Source organism: Lacerta agilis, chromosome 2 (assembly GCF_009819535.1).
Source record: "Lacerta agilis isolate rLacAgi1 chromosome 2, rLacAgi1.pri, whole genome shotgun sequence".
NCBI lineage: Eukaryota > Metazoa > Chordata > Lepidosauria > Squamata > Lacertidae > Lacerta > Lacerta agilis.
Genome location: NC_046313.1, coordinates 54507852 through 54525700, shown reverse-complemented (window position 1 = coordinate 54525700; position 17849 = coordinate 54507852). Strand labels below are relative to the sequence as shown.

General features: G+C 40.4%; 1 protein-coding gene across 1 annotated transcript; it reads left to right on the top strand.

The window, feature by feature from the left end:
* Positions 1-4465: 4465 nt before the first annotated feature.
* Positions 4466-17644, top strand: SKP1 (S-phase kinase associated protein 1). The gene is made up of 6 exons (XM_033140103.1): positions 4466-4593; positions 8006-8102; positions 12816-12889; positions 14811-14954; positions 16621-16761; positions 17224-17644. The coding sequence occupies exons 2-6, from the start codon at positions 8006-8008 to the stop codon at positions 17257-17259; spliced, it is 492 nt and encodes a 163-aa protein (XP_032995994.1). The 5' UTR covers positions 4466-4593; the 3' UTR covers positions 17260-17644.
* Positions 17645-17849: the final 205 nt, after the last annotated feature.

The following is a 17849-nucleotide window of genomic DNA, read 5'->3' as shown; positions in this document are numbered from 1 at the left end:
TGCAGAATCCAGATTATGCTGAATGAAGTCAGTGGCAATGTACTGGGAGTAAATGTTCAGATCATAAGTTCACTTAAGTTTTCTCAGAGAGCAAATGCATGTGAAAAGAGGTCCTACATTTTGATAGCAATATGGCTTTGAGTTGTTATTCACCTATTAGCATTTTTTCACTTTATTTATTAAATTACGTTTATAAAATTGTCATTTTAACAGAAAGACTGTCTAATATTTCATTCTAGCCCTTTCAGTTGGAAGAAACTTCTAGGATTACTAACTTGCATTTAAGCCCTGTTTTGAACAGGCTTCAGTTGATGTCCAACAAAGTCATATTTGGAGTATAACCATTGAAATAAGTAGACTTACATTCATTGATTTCATTGAGTCTGCTCTATGACTAGTATTGGATATCACACTACAGTCTTAAATGACCATAATATATTCTCAGTACTGATCTTGTTGAAATCTACCTTGTAAGCAAAAGAATAGCAGTAGCCTTGACTATGCTTACTGTTATGCAGCCAGTAAGAGGAAAAGGAGAATTTGAAACTTGTAGAATGAAGGCCAGGGTGTCATTCAGTATAGCCCTCAGTCACTTTTGTCTCTATGTAGCTACATGCACTGTAGTAATTCTCCTTTTTTGAGGGTGGAGGTAAGGAACAAGCTCATAATACTGACTAAGGACTGAATACTGCACTATGTCAGTGGATTAAATTTATTTGCTGATCTTACCATAGTTCAAGCACTTGAGCAATTTGGGTTCCATACAGCACATGGGTTTCAAAGGGAAAAATGTTTCCATTCTTTACTAAGATGGAAGTTTAATTCTTGCTGAAATGTTAGTATTGCACATTAGTTGTGAGTAATGGTGAAACTTCCTGAGACTATCCTAGTATAACATGGGGAGAGCAGCAACTCCAGTACAGTGGTACCTTGGTTCTTGAAAGGCTTGGCTCCTGAACAAATTGGATCCCGAATCCCAAACCTGGAAGTAAGCGTTCCGTTTTTTTGGAACCTGAACATCTGACGTGGTTTAAATGCAAGTGGTTTCCGCTTGACTGCAGGAAGCTCCTGCAGACAATCAGAAGCAGCGCCTTGATTTTCTAATGGTTTCGGGAGTCAAACGGACTTCGGAATGGATTAAGTTTGAGAACCAATGTACCATTGTATTGCATTTGAAGCTCACTAACTGGCTTCTCCCGCTGAAACTGCCCACAGTGATTTTGCAATCCTGTGTCCTGAACAAAATGGTGGGGCAAGCTGTCAGCTGAAGGTCCTGTGTGTGGTGATTATGGGGGTCAGGGCCTCATGTGAATCATACAAACAAGAGAGTCTATTTGTTACTTTGTTCCTGTGCTGTATTTATCATACATGAGATTCCAGGTGGTTGTTGTTGTTATTTATTAAGTTTATATACATTATTCTGAGGATCACAGTGCAGTTTACAATACACAGGTTTTTTAAAATCACAAAAATAGTTAACATACTAACAAAAACAACACCCCCACAGTATTATTAGGAACCCCCCCTTTTTTGTGCAGATGGGAAGGAGGCTATTTGTAAAAAAACAAAACTACTGTAATTGCATGGTTAAGGAACAGAAGTCCACAAAAACAGCTGCAAAATATCAGTCCTGCCGGTTTATTATAAAAACTTTTTGCTTGGTATTTAATAGCAACATACTTGGTTTATAATAATAAATCTTAGCATACTGGATTGCAACAAAAGTATGAATTGTGGCTTCAGTACACAAGAAAATATATTGTATATATTAAAAGGTAACCAATTTGATGTTAATTTTGCTGTAAAGCACTGAGCTGAGTTAATCAGCTCACTCCATTTTCTTAATTCCAAGCAGTGGGATTTACTTGAAAAACGGCCCTTGTTAATTGCTTGCTTCAGCTAAAGCTGCTATAAGGTTTTAACACAAAGGGGACTCAACAAGTTTTCAGGTATATTATATTACAATCATCTCCTTTGTGTGTGTGTGTGTGCGCGTACATACATACAATAGGCCTGTTTAAAGGAGGACTGTGTGTATGGAATGTACTGCTGGTCACAAAAACAAAAAAGTTAGAAACAAGCAAAACTGTCTGTGATAATCGGTTATGTGTGTATAAACTCCATGAATATCCTGTATATGAACAGCAAATTCATTCTCCTGTGGATCCTTATATAGACAAAATGATACCATGCAAGAGGAATTGGCAGCCTTGAGGGAACACCAAGGTTTTCAGAAGTGCAACACCCCCCCAAAAAAAACCCTGAAACAGCACACTGAAGAACGGTTGCCCTGTGACAATGGAATGCTGACTGATGGTAGTGGGGAATCTCTTTGAAGAGGCCATAGCTGACTGGCTAGAAGCCTGAACAGGAGCATACCACCTTGAAGTGTTTTGTTGCATTTTACATTTGTATGCCTTGAAAATGAGACTTTGTAAGGTTGGGGCTTGCCAAGGTAGTAGACATGCATACTACTACTAATATTTTTTTATTTATTCCCTGCCCAGTGTGCTGTTAAAAGTGACCAATATAACAACTATCAAGAATTAAATCCAGTCCCCAGTGGTCAGTTTGCCCACTACTGTATTTTCATTTTGGACTAACAATTTTACATAATTTTGAGAACAGCAGAGGCTTATTAATTTAAATGTCCATACATGGATCTGTGTTTTTAATTCACCCTTAGCAGAGTTAAAATGTCCTTGTAAAAAACCCTATTTTAAAATACTCTGAAGACAAGCTTCCGGAGGCAATACTGCTTGCAGACATAATATTTACAGATGGGAGTGGCATGTGGAAACTTTTTTTTTCTGGAAGTCCTCAAATTAATAGAGCTTGTTCTCTGTTACGTGATTTTACTTTGGATTACACAGCTGTATGTTTTCTGCTGGAAACTGGCCCTTCCCTGGCAACTACCTCCATAGATGTTGTACTATATCGTAAACAGCATTTAGGGACCAAATAGCAGTAGAGGTGATTTTGGAAATAAACTGGCAGGAGTCCAAACTGGAGAATGTTAAGAACATTAGAACAGCCTGCTGGATCAGGCCAGTGCCTGATCTAGTACAGCATCCTGTCTGCACAGTGGTGGAGATACCTATAGGATGCCAGCAAACAGGATCTCGAGCAAGAAAGTGCTCTCCCTTGCAGTGGTTTCCAGCAGCTGGTATTTAGAAGCATACAGGTTTAACTGTGGAGGCAGAACATAGCCTGATCCAGAACATAATGACAAGCCATGATAGCTGTTATGAATGCTTTTTCTTTCAAACAAAAGTGAGCAGTCAACTTACACATTTTAAAAGTATGGTTAACATAGAGCTTGGCCTCGTGCTGCTGCTGTTTGGGGTTCTAGAGCTATTACATTTTGAGATCCGTGACTGATGGTAAATACATTTTATCCCAACCAGTGGAGTAGTTTTGTAACTTATATTACTGTCCACGCTGCTATAGGTTGGCCCAAAAGGAAATGGGATAACTCTTACGCACAAATATGCCTTCGTTGTATACTATGCAACTAAATTTAGGGAGACTTGGCTTTTAAGTAAAACACAGCGCTGCGAGTCGGATAATAGACTTCTTTACTTAGAAGCCCTGTTGTGTTTATTGGGATTGCAGATTTTCAGTACAACGCCGTTTACTCGGAAGTATATCTTTTGGAAACATTGTTGCCGGGTTAAAACTCCCCATCAACCCGACCCTAACCATTGGCCATGCCGGCTGGGACTGACGAGGGTTTGAGTTCAAAAGACAGCTGGCGGGCCGCAGGTTCGACTCCTCATATTCAAGGTTTGTCGCCTTACTTGCTGAACGAGCACTTTGTATGCTCGAGGCGTTGTTATACTTCTTTCTTACGCATTCTCGGAACAATGTAAGCGAGCGTGTGGCTACGGCATAGCGTCTGAACTTGGGTGAGTTTTGCTGCCGGAGCATCCAGGGCAAGATGTCCGACGGTTCGGAGAACGCAATGCAGGGGAATAAGAATGATGAAGTGGAGCTGGCGGAGGAGCTGGCGGAGCTCATTCACCTCAAAAGGCACCAGCCGACGGGCCAAGACGCAGCAATAGCACGATGCACGTCCTAGCCGTCCTTCCGCTGATTGCGCGCGCCGCCGCCGCCGCCGCCATTGTGAGGCGGCCGTTGCCATGAGATTGTTCCCTAGGAAGGCAGCTTCAGCTTTTGCCTGAAGGACCCCCCCCCCGAGGCAGTAAACGACGTGTAGGTTAACCATCTCCTTCCCCTCTAACATAGGAGTGGTAGTTTGTGCTCTTCTCTCTGTGCCTCTCTCGCTCTCCCAGTTGGAAGAGGCAAGCTTTGAGGGGAAAGAGCGACATAATATATATATACTGTATAGAGAGAGATCTCCCTTTCTGTTTGCCGGTCTGCTTTAGTTCAGGCGCTGCCATAGACAGCCCCGTGCTCTGCGAGGATGGGGGGCGGAGGCAGCTCCGAGGGGCCCTCGCGTCGATTCGGCCCCGCCCCGCCTTATCCTTATAAGACGCGACGGCCGCGAGCCGCCTTTAGTAGTCTCGCTTGTTTCACTCGGGTGGCGTCGCAGAGGGAGGGGCCGAGAGCCGCTGCTGTTGCTGCCTCACGGTGAGTAAGGGCTAGGCCTGGCCTGCGTCTAGGCCTCGCTCCTTAGTTTGGGGGGTCTGGGGAGTTGAGGCAGGAAGCCGAGGAAGGAAAAAAAGAGAGAGGCAGAGAAGTTAGCAGGCGGGATTGGAAGGCCGCAGCGGAGGGAAGGGCTGAGGGACTTTATTTGCAGGTGGTTGCTAAGGGAGCGGTCTCCTCCTCCTCCTCCTCCTCGCTAAGGGGTGTCTCCGCCACCTGCTCCTCCAGCAGCGGAATTGGAGAGTGCTGTGGAGGAAGAAAAGGTAACCCGTAAATTGCCTGGGGACAAGCACACCTCCCCCCCCCGACACAAATTTATGCGTCCCACATCTCTGAAGCCAATAAAACAGGCTCTTTTTATCTCTCATTTTCGCCTCTTTTTTCTCTCTCTCTCCCCCCTCCCTCCCATTTTTAATGTTCTTGCACAATAAAGCATTAACAAAAGAAGACGGTTTCGTGTGTTGTATTTTCAGAATAGTTCATGTTGGGGCATGAACTATTCTCTCCCCCCCCCCCCCATGTAGACTTGTAAGGGGCAGATCCCCTCCGCTGTATGTGAGTACTCGAGAGAAGGGTGGAAATGGGATTTTTTTTATTGTGCATGTTGTATATGTAGAACTCGCTTCTCCGTTTTGCTTGGTTGCCAACACGAAACGGCTTTATAAACAATATTCTCTCTTACTCTTTTTTTTAAAAAAAATTAAATTGTGTTTCGGTAGACTTATCAGCTAGCTAGGATTAATCACTGTTTACAACCGTTTAGATATAAAGCTCCCCCCCCCTTAGATTGACTCTTCTGTTAAATGCAGGGTCAAACTGCTAGTCTGTAAAGAGAAGCTTGTAGAATTTTTGTTTTACAAAGTTAGCCTGTGGAAAAGGCCAGGGGGAGCACTTAGTGTGATCGTCTGAGCTTTGAGGCATTGCTCTCCACTACTTCTGACTGCGTACTTTGTAGCAGACGCATACTAAAATATCAGTATAAATTAGTTGTTTTCCAACCCGTTGTACACAAAGCCACACAAATCAGTTTTTGCATGGTTTCTCTATTGTAACTAGAATTATAGTTAAATAGCTGAAATGGAGAACTGGGAAGAATAACAAAGTTGAGAGAATAATATGCAGTGTCTTTGGTAACCTTGCATTTTGGTAGAAATTAAGGAAAACAACTATTCAGAAATAGCGTAATTATATATAATGTCTTCCGGCATAAAACCAAACACTTAATGACAAATGCTTGTTTGCCCCAACAATTCTCCGCTACTTGGTACTTTTTTTTTTTTTTTTACTGTGCATTATACAGTACAGTGAGATGGTTGGACAGTGTTCTCGAAGCGACTAGCATGAGTTTGGCCAAACTGCGGGAGGCAGTGGAGGATAGGGGTGCCTGGCGTGGTCTGGTCCATGGGGTCACGAGTTGGACACGACTGAACAACAAATACAGTAGTCTGTTGCTAGTCAAGAGCCATACAAAATACTGTCATTCTTTTAAAAAAAATGTTTCTAATAAACTAGAGCAGCTAAAAGGGCACATTAGAAAATAGACTTGGTAGTAGTAGTCAAACCAAATTGATGATGCAACTTCCTGTAACATGTATATATGCAAAACAAAATAAAAAATAAAAAATCCTTCTAGTAGCACCTTAGAGACCAACTAAGTTTGTTATGAGCTTTCGTGTGCTTGGTATGAGCTTTCGTGTGCTCGGTATGAGCTTTCGTGTGCTCATACTAAGAACAAACTTAGTTGGTCTCTAAGGTGCTACTAGAAGGATTTTTTATTTTTTATTTTGTTTTGACTATGGCAGACTAACACGGCTACCTACCTGTAAATGTATATATGCATACATTGGTCTTTAAATTAAAACTTAGCTTAGTCTTAAAATGTTTTCTGAAGGGTTATCTTTTAAATATATATTTGCTTCAGACATACGTAGTGTTGCAAAAGTGTATACTCTTGTTCTGCTGTCATTAAATTGCTTAGTGTGTTTGTATGTGACACATTTACTTTTAAAAGAAGCACAAGACCTTCATGTTCATATTTTGGAACTCAAAATCTGATGAAGGTATTCCGGTAATAAACTATGGAAGATAAGCAGCTGGAAAAGATTGTGTGCCATTTAGATTTCACTTTGTGATGCACTTGGCATGTACTCAATGTTATGCAGTGGATAAGTTGATTGCTGCCAAGATCAGCAGTACTGAGAAGGTACAGTAAACCTATAGAATGGGAGGTTATTGCTGCATGGAGCAGGTCTTGGATCTGTGGACTATTAGCCTCCCTCACGGAAAAAACGCATTGTGCACCAATGCAATTGTATGAGATGAAGGAAATCTTGTCTGCAGTTCTTTCCCCAGAGTCCAATCCAAAACTGGATTTACTTTCTGTCAGCTTTCTGTGAGAGATTTTACAATAATTGGCTACTAAAGGGTGGTGAGGTTCTTTAAAAATGTGCTTACCTAACTGGTAAGCGCACAACTTACTGTACTTTTCTGCAGTACTTTGGGGATAGAGCTTATTTCCAGTAATTTGTCAACAAAATTCTGTTAATGATATTTCTGATGTTACATAGTAAAAATAATAGCCTGTGATTCTCGCAATTGCGTTTTTTCAGAAGTCAATTTGAAAGTCAGAAAGGTTAAAACATGCTGAATTTTTTGAATGCTGTTACTTGCTATCTAGCAACTTTGCAGTTTTCACTTTGTTATAAAAATGAAACCTTTCTCTTTCCACTGGGTGCTAAAAGCAAAAATGCATTAAGGAGTTGTTTGAAAGTGCAGCATCATATGTTGGAAACTTGCCTAGAACATAGTCTAGAGATAACAGAAGTCAGGACACTGGCTGAGATTCAAGTTTTGGTGAGGTACACAAGCAGTTCTCCAAATTTGTGGCTGAGCATGTATTTTTAAAAATAAAAGTGGTGCACAAACAGGTCAGGTTCAATGAAAGCAATTTCATACTGCACTTTCTATCCAAATGTAACTTGAGATCCCGATTAAACAATACTTTCAGTACTTGATTAAATAACCTACTTAGTATTGCATATTCTGGCAACTGAGAAGACATTTTTACAAAACCAAATGTTGAACTACTGCAAGGGCAAAAGGTGAGCTGCAACCAGTTCAAATTTCTTTCTAGCCGTTAATGTGTGTGGTGATCTTAGCAATCTTCTGGTCAGCTCCCTTCTGCAATACAGAGACAAAATTTATTTCCCTTTCCGTGTAATCTTGTTTTTCAGTAGAAGATGCACTGTGTAACAAAACTGTCCTACAAGCAAATTATTTTATTATTAAATTTGTATACCACTTCATTCAAAGATCCATCCATTGCAACATAAAAATAATTTTGTAGCTTTTTATTATTTAAAATGTAGCTAACATTAACTATCTTTTCCCACCGTAGATGCCTTCAATTAAACTGCAGAGTTCTGATGGAGAAATATTTGAGGTCGATGTTGAAATTGCAAAGCAGTCTGTAACCATCAAGACAATGTTGGAAGGTAAGGGAAGCATGAATATACGTAACTTGGAATGCGTGGGTCTGAAGACGGTTGCTGCATACCAGGAATAGATTAATTCTTATCTTAACATGAAGTAACTATGGAAATCATACCTGGAAATCTTGAGATACATAAAGGTAAATCTATTTAGGCCATACAATATTTCAGCCCCTGTGCATCGTGCACACGAGTGCAACTAACCCTTTTTTTTCCTTTCCCACAAGTGCTACATAGGAAGTCCCTCAGGGGGTCTCACGCTGGAGGTCGTTGTGACCAATGTGAATACATACAGCACCTCCCTATGCACACAGGCTTTCACAGCATATAACAGCCCCCACACAGAGCACATTCACTTGCCACACATGCAGGTGCACAACTCCCTTCTCTCTCACACCCTTCACTCTCACTCCTTTTGTCTTTCTGAAGAGCATAGACAGTTTCATCATTTCCCTGCTATTATACAGATGATAGGAAAGTCCATCTCTTGATTTCCATAGTGGGTCACTGAAGAGCAAGAGACTGCATTTCCTCTCCTCCCCATTGCAGTGCTGGGCTAGGAACTTCACCACCTAGCCCAATGCTGGGGATGAAAGCCTCCAAAAATTGGCTCATCTCTCTTAGCATTGCTAGATGGTCTTAGTGTGCAGAAAGGCTTGTACCCTGCATGCTGAGACTTTCTAGCAGAGGTGCTGCTCCAGAGGAAGAAGGGTCTGCTTGCAAATAAGTTAATGCAAGAAGTAGAGGCACGGGGGGGTGGGGAGGGGGAACGCCAGAAGGGAAGTTTTTAATGTTTTATGTTTGATTGTGTTTTTAATATTTGGTGGGGAACTGCCCAGATTCGCTGGGGCAACCCAGTCAGATGGGTGGCATATAAATAATAAAATTATTGTTTTTATAAGCCAGATGTGGCTTATAGGCCGTGGCTTCACTACCTTTACAGGACATATTTAACCACTGTAGAAATGTCAGACTGGAACCACTTTCTATTCATGGCATTTTTTTGTCCAGTAAACCATTTTGTGTGTGTTCATAACCCAGAATCTACATTGGATGATGTGGACTCTAGTCCATGATAAAATAGGTTCCAAAGCCTCCCTTTTGTTTTTGGTGTAAGTATGTAGCTCCCTAGTAAATTTGTAGTTAACTGTTCCAGTTTTTCCAATTACTACTTTGCATTTGATATTGCTAAAGGTTTCCTTCACCAGCAGTCATAAGGGAGCAGAAAACTGAACTTTAGAAATGGGGTATACTGTATTCTTAACTACTATTTTTTTTGTGGTGCCTCAGTCTTCCTCCCAAACCTTGGAGCTGCAGAGATGGTTGGGGATTCTCTGAGCAATTACATACCACCTAGCTCCATGGCTGGGGGAAGACCTGGGCCTGCAAGCTGCGTAGCTGAGGTAACCAAACTGCTTTGGTCATGCAGAGACTAATCAGGAAGCCTTTGCCATTCTTGGTAGTTTTAAAATTATACTGAAAAACTCTAAGCATACTAGTTATGTCTTTTGCTTGGAGTAGGTGCGATAGACGTTTGTAAAATTAAGAATAATTTGAGAGAAAGGGGGAAATTGTCTTCTCTCAATTGTGGATCTTTGGGGGAGGGTCATTCCAAAATTGATTGGCAGTAGCTTCAGGACTGGCAGAAGTACTAATTCACATAACATAATTAATAGGACTACAGGATGTGATGAGGGCCGTTAGTGTAATGGCTTTTAAGTCTGAGCAGTTTCTTCTATGATTTTGAAGTAAAACAGCTGTTCGCAGGCACTACCACATGGCTACCATGACATGGCAGTCACCTATCCTCTACCTTCAGGGTACTGGAAGCAAATGTGGCCATTTGGTTTGGATTCTTCAACTTCTAATCAGAGCTTTTGAATGCAGACTTCTGTTTATGCATTGGTTCAAAAGCTGTTATGAAGATGGGTGACGTATGTTTCAGCTAAATTCATAAAGGGATTCCCACGTGCAGTAAAATATGAAATTAAAACTTACTAATCATTCAGAGGCAATCTTCTATGTCAAATTAGATTGATTTAACTAGGGAGCAGATCTTCAAAGGAGTGGAAAAACAGTCATAGGAATACGAGACATTAAAACTGGATGCCACATATCTGATAGAGCTTGAGGAGATCATGTTTTTAGCTGGGACTGGAACTGTATATGTACTCAGGAGTGTATCATGGAGAAGAAGAAGAGTTATTTCAAAGCTCAACACAGCAGATTTTTCAACACTTAATAACAAAGCTTTTGTTTAGGACGTAGTGGGTGTTCACCATGCTTGTTCCAGTTATGGCTGAGCCTTTGTAAAGTGATAGTACATATTTGAGTGGATAGCTGGAATTGTGAGCTGGAAGCAATTAAATTTTGCAGGATGAAAGCTTAATTCTGACTGCCAGCAAATTAAAAGGGAGCCATGGAACTTAACCATATGGCTTTTATGTAAAGCAAACTGTTTATAATCCTTAGAAACAGGGATCCAACAGTGTTATGGACTGTTTCCCAATATTTTCTGTTAGCTCTGTTTCTATTTCTGAGTTTGTGGGATTTTTCATAGAGAATTTGTATTTTTATATTTCCCCATTGCTGCTAGGTATGTTAGTCCATACAAAGGTACATATCAGAAGATGCTGGTAAGACCTTAGGAGTGTCTTGCTATTTCAACATACTGTAGTCTTCAAGAGACGCATTCCACATAGTTGGTGTTTTTTGTGACTCTTAAGGGGGAAAGAGCTGCTGTTGCCCAGATAATCTTGGTAATAGGGTAACTAAAAACATAGGAAATGTGTTAAAAATTTCTAAAGTATTCTTGAAAGGCATTGAACTCCTGAGTTGGCACTGCTGTGCCAACATTAATGCCTTGTTCTTTTTGCTGCTATTTTAGGGCAGTACACAGTTGCTGTAAAACAGATAAATCCATCAAGTAATGGTGCAGCTTAACGTCTGTCTTTTAATAATCAGTGGTTCACATTGATCTATTCTTAAGCTCTTAATCTAACCAAATGCTTATGACCTGCTATCTGAAGTTACCACAAAATTGAACATGTGCCCCCCCCCCAAAGATCATGCTCATGTGATTATCTTCTAGATTTTAGATTGCATTAATCATGATTGGGACATTGTGTCAGCCATTGCTCCATGTTTGGTTTAACTCAATAGAGTTAAACCAAACATGTTTGGTTTAACTCAATAGAGCATAAAGATGCTGCATGTGTATCCACGTTGATGTGAGTTCTGAGATGTAGCAGCTTGGCAAGCTTTTAAAAATGATTTTACTGTATTTACTTCATAGCAGTCTGTTCTCTGTTAAGTTCTAATATGGCAATTATGCATTGATAAAAGTACTTCACAAGCTAAACAGCAGCTCTGATTTTACCAAAGGGCATGCCATATTTCCTGAAGTTGAAACTGTTAACGGTGTGTGTGTGTGTGTGTGTGTGTGTGTCTGTCAGTCATACTCTGAATGAATTGGGTTCATTGGTGTACATAAGAGCTTTAAGAGGTACTTCTGTATTGGCTACTATGCACAAATGGAAGAGCAACAGAAGGCTGAGGTTCTTCTTTTGTGCACAGATCATTTTATGGTATGAAAGGGGAGTGAACATTGAAGAAGGGCTTAAAGGGCTATTTGCATGTGTGCTGATTTGCCTGGGGGAAATCAATCAGTCTTTGTGGTTGAAGTGCTTAGGATCAGGGACTTAGGTTGTGAATCAGAAACTAGACCAAATGGAATCTTTGGGGCTCCTTACTGTTTATGCAGTACGTTACCCTTGTGGTGGTGGTGAATCTTCACACAGTCAATGTGTGCTAGTAGCTGGGGAAGGAGAGGCAGATCAGGACAGAGGAACATACTTTTTTTTACAGTCTGATGATACACATTCTTGTAAGTAAGTTCCATGGAGTCCTTCCATGTGGATTTACTTCTTTGTGGTGGGTACAGGTTGATGCATTCATTTGTATTATAAACACACATTGACTCTCTTTCTGCCTGGGAGTCGAAGAAGCAGAAGTTCATGTTCACCAGTTGGTCTGTTAGTGTCAACTGCTAAGGACCTTCACAAAGACACTTACTTGCTAAGGTAGCAACCTCTGTCAAGGTGGCAGCAGCAATAGACAAAATGGCTTATTGGCTGAGAACTGTGTGAATTCCACGAGTGAGGAAGTAGAGTAGAAGATCAGGTTCTTCCTTTCCCTACCAGACAAAACACAAGATAGTGGCAAAGGCAAACAACTTAAGACTGCAGTTCTGTGCACATTGAACTAGAATGCTTGCTTCATATATGCATATGATCAGACTATGGGGAATTTACCAGCCAAAATATCGGCTGTAGGCCTCTCAAGTAAGTCAGCTCTTCTATCAGTTGCCTAGAGAGAGTGTGAATATTAATTTCTTGGAAATCTTCAAGAAAAGATTAGATGGCCTGACCATCTTTTTTAATACTTCAGCTCAGGAATATGTCCTCCCTTGAGCAGGAGTTAGGCAATATGGGCTAGCATTACTTCTAACAAAAATCAGTCTTGAATACAAATAGAATCAGTTTATTAATAATTTGCATTGTGTAGCCTGTGCATTTTGCATAAGTTACATGTTGGAAAAGAGTATATTTTAGTCAAGAACAGGATCTGAATGTACCTTTATTGCAGTAGAAGGTGCCTTTTTACAAATGTAGAGGTTCTGGCTATGTAAATTACTTGTTTTTTTCCTATTCTCAGATTTGGGAATGGATGATGAAGGGGATGATGATCCTGTCCCTCTTCCAAACGTTAATGCAGCTATATTAAAAAAGGTAATGTTGAACATGATTTTTGTTTTGGTAACATGAGCTTTCAGACTCAACCTTGCTGTATGCAGTATAGTCATCTTTTCTGAAAATGGTTCTTCTATTGTGAGAAGTATATCCAGTGCTGGGAAAATTTGGTTATATTTTTATTTGGGATAACACAATACTACATTCAGATAGTGCATCCATTTTTATTGCATGGAGCATACACACGAACCTTTTAGTTGCTATATGTGACTTAACTGTTCATCTTACATTTCTGTGCCATTCTAAGCAGCCGTACTTGTTGCCATCTTCCCTATACACGACAGAGTGTATATTTGCATTATTCTGTGTGAGCAACCTCATACAATTCCAATTGCATGGAGGGAGGAAGAACAGGGCCATTCTTGCTGACCCCACCCCCTCTGTTACTTGTCTTTTACTCAGTTCTACCACATACCACATTTTGGATGGCAAAGCCTGAAGCAGGAAGCCTCTGATTCTTCTGGGTAGCGTTTCATGTGCAGTTTTGAATATTAGAGCTCTGCTGGATCAGGCCAGTGGCCTGCATAGTTCAACATGTGGTTCTCTACAGTAGCCAGCCAGATGCCCATGGGAGGGCTACAGACAGGACCCGAGTACAACAGTGCTCATTTGTGATTCCATGCAAATTTTATTCAGAGGCATACTACCTCTGACAGTGGAGGTAAAAAATAGCCACTGTGGCCTTATCATACATTTAATTTGTCAAATCCTGTTTTAAAAGCCTTTCAAATTGCCAGCTATCACTTCATCTTGTGAAAGTGAATTGTGTAGCTTAACTGTGTGCTGTGTAAAGAAATACAGTGGTACCTTGGTTTACGAACTTAATCTGTTCCAGACGTCCATTCTTAAACCAAAGCGTTCTTAAACCAAGGTGTGCTTTCCCATAGCAGCGGGGGGCTCAGTTTACAAATGGAACACACTCGACAGAACTACTGCTTCCAAGGCAAAGCTCACAAACCAAAACACCTACTTCTGGATTTGCAGCGTTCTTAAGCTGTTCTTAAACCAAGGTACCACTGTACTTTATTTTGTCTGGTCCGGATCTTCAAGCATACAGCTTCACTGAATCGCCCCTATTTCTAGTAATATGAGAGAGAGAAACTTCTCCCTGCCCACTTTCTCCATGCCATGTCTGTCATGTCTCCCCTTACTTTACCTAACCTTTTCTCTAAACTAAAAATCCACACAAGTTCCACCTTTCCTCATAGGTGAGTTAATCCAGCCCCCTGATAATTTTGTTTGCCTTTTTTTTGAACCATTTCCAGCGTGACAGTACCTTTTTTTTTAGGTGAGGTGACTAGAAGTGTATGCAGTGTTTGAAATGAGGTTGCATCATAGATTTGTATAACAGCATTATGATATTGACAGTTTAAGCATGTATAAATGTTTTAGGATTTAACTGGTTTCAGATAAGGCAACATTTGTGAGCCAGTCTTTTCAAATTTTCATTCTGTTTGACTTATTTGTTGCCTCTTTCCACTTAATCTTTACAGTAGTTCTGTCAGTTTAAAATTACTAAAATGCATCAGAAGATTGAAATGTGAGAAAGCAGTTCAGTATTAAGTATGTGAAATCTTGTTTACAGTGTTTGCAGGCTGTGTTTTGAGATTATGCTACTGTCAATTCTCTCCCCCCCAAAAGGTTTGTATTGAGATAATTATGAGCAGCTGGTGGTATGCTTAAAAATGGCAGGATGTTTAGTTTAAATTAGTAAAATTTCCAGAAAAGATGAATGTTTTAACAGTTTTCTGTGTTATTGTATTAAGTAGTGACTGTGCAAAAAGATCCCTGAACACTGACAAAACTAATTTGCTTGCAGTTTTAAGAACAAATGTTTATTTTAGACTAAATAAACAAATATGAAGATCTTTCATAAGCTACTTTACTCTAATTCCTTAAGGTAATCCAGTGGTGCACCCACCATAAAGATGACCCACCTCCACCTGAGGATGATGAAAACAAAGAGAAACGAACAGATGACATCCCTGTGTGGGACCAAGAATTTCTTAAAGTAGACCAAGGAACTCTCTTTGAACTTATCCTGGTAGGTTGGTTTTGTATATTCAGATGGTGCCAGGTGTTGTTGTAATGAACTTTGTAGATCAATAGAATATTACAAGGTATTATAGAAATTTCTAATATGTTTTGTTTTGGAGAAGTGAGAGTCCACCACATGTTTGCTGGGTCCTTGTCCTTCCTGGCTTATAAGAGTAGCCAGGTGGGAGGAAATGCTGAGTGGGTAAGGGAAAGGTGAACAACGCTTCAGCAAGGTGAGGTTTCAACCTGCCTAAGTGGTAAGACCTTTGCTGAAAAAGCCCTCCTGGAGTCCCACTATTCTGGATAATTATTAGCCAGTCTCAAATATTCCATTCTTGGACAAGGTGCTGGAGCATCTGGTGGCTTTTCAGCCTCAAGAGTTATTGGATGAGATGGATTATCTAGATCCATTTCAATCTGGATTCAGGCCTGGTTATGGGAATGAAATGGCTTTGGGTCCCTTGGTGGATGACTTACGCTGGGAGCTGGAAAGGGAGAGTGTGCTGGACCTCTCAGTGACTAGAGTGATTGAAGTTATGAAAGGGACATCCTGATGGGACAATGTGTCACTGATCTAGAAAATGATGCACTGACTGCCAGTGAGCTACCAAGCCCAATTCAAGGTGACAGGCTAGTTTAGAAGGCCCTAATCTGATTGGGACTCGAGTAGCCAAAATGCATCTCCCCAGTATCAACCATATTGAACCTTATGATTGACATGTTGATGCTGCTAGATGAGCACTGACCTGTGGCGCCTTCTTGGTAACTGTTGTCCAATGCCCTCCTTGGTGAGTTGTTTCTGTTGGGACGTCCGGGGGGGGGGGAGGACGACCCCCCAGGCATAACGCAGGAACGTTTCCAGCCTGTCTTCCGTCAGGCAGTTCCGAAGCAGAGACCTCGATGTTTAATGACCCGTGCCTTAGCTTAGACACTGAGCACATTCTTCCGATATCTTGCAGAGTCACTTAAAAACGGAATGAGGCCAAGGTTTGTGCTACTATCTACTTTTATTACTAACTACAAAGACAGAGTAAAAAACATGTCCAAAGAAAAAGAGACAACAACAGGAAACCAGTTACAGTAACATCCATTCCCCATGATCCCAACAGTCCATGCTGGAATGTAAAAACAGTCTTGTGACTGCACAGTGAGGATATAGAAATTTAACAGTTTCTTCCTTATCAATATTCAAGGGAAATTTAAAAACATTTATGTTCACCTGGGCATTTGATAGCTGAAAGACAATTTGCGGTAACATTGAAATTAATAGCTGTGGTATGTGACTGTTCTTAAGATGTTTGATATACTTTTAATTTCTTAAAATTGTATCATTTTGCTGTTTTATTATTTGGCACCCTAGGGTCCTTGAGTGGAAAGGCAAGATAGAGATTTAATAACAGTTCAGCACCTGGGGTCCCCCAGCCTGGCTTAATTAACGGTCCTTGTAAATGCTAAACAAAAAAGTATCAATAAAGTTATCTTGAGTATAAACAAAAACAAAAAACCAGACATCTTACTGTAATATCATGCAAATAAGTAAATTACAATGAAATAGGATATGTCTTTGTTATTGGCTGTTACTTTATATAAATAAAAACCTCTGACAGTGTAGTATATTTTGGTGGTATTGCATTGAGCACAAGACATTAAATTGGTCTTTCCCCCCCCTAAAGGCTGCAAACTACTTAGACATCAAAGGCTTACTTGATGTGACGTGCAAGACAGTTGCAAATATGATTAAGGGAAAAACACCAGAAGAAATCCGCAAGACCTTCAATATCAAGAATGACTTCACTGAAGAAGAAGAAGCCCAGGTATACCATAGTTTGTACCTTGAATTTAGCTGCTCTGCATAAAACAGGATCTGTACTACTCATTCTTTCTTAGTCCTTCGAAGATACATGATCTCATCTGTTGAGCAACAAATCACTGGTGCTGGTCTCTGTGTGACATTCTATCCCAATTATTGTAGTCTCACTTAGGATTCTGGATCTTTGTCATAATGATCCTCACAAAGATAAGGTACTTGCTCAAAGCTTGTTATGTGAAGCTAAGATGTGCCATAGGAGAGACATGCCATGCATGTGACTAAGTTTTCCTTCACACTTTTGCATGGTGCTCCTGCCCACATGCCTGATAAGCCTGTATGGAAATTGCCTCAATAGGAAATAAATACCATTCCCTTGGTTTCAGACATGAGTACCATTTCCTTTGCTTTGCACTCTTTCAGAATCCTTAAGTACTATGAATGTAATAAAGGCTGTCTTGATTTTTAGGTACGCAAAGAAAACCAGTGGTGTGAAGAAAAGTGAAGTCTTGTGCCTGACAACTGACACTGTAAGGATCGTTCCAAATACCAGTTGCACTGCTCTGTTTATAACTGTTAATATTAGACAAATGCAGCAGCAAATGAAGTTGTTCTTGTAGGGTGGTGTTCTCTTTGCATGTGTAATATTTGAATATAGATTTAAATCCTTTTGGCTGAGTTTCTACCAGTGTAATCCAATGTCCCCTTACTTTTTCCCTGATACCAATAAAACTAAACTAAGTGTGGACTCCAAATGGCAATTCGAACCGCAAGCTAGCCTTTCCATGCTTTTAAATGTGTCACTGTATCATTAAAAATATATAGGATGTCAGAAATCCAGCAACCTCTGGCACTGTAAATAAAATCAATTGCAAAAGTTTTCTGAAACACAATTAATGAAGCCTGTTTTCATTCACATCCTAATGGCTTCATAGAACAATGGGAAGTCTTGAAAAACCAGTTGCAATAATTGTTTCTTCAAATTCTACACCTTTTTTTGTTGAGGACAGGTGACAATTGCCACAAACCATGTTGGTTTTGTTAGCTAAGGGTCAGTTCTAGTGGCGTAATGTAGAATTGATCCAGGCCGTTAGA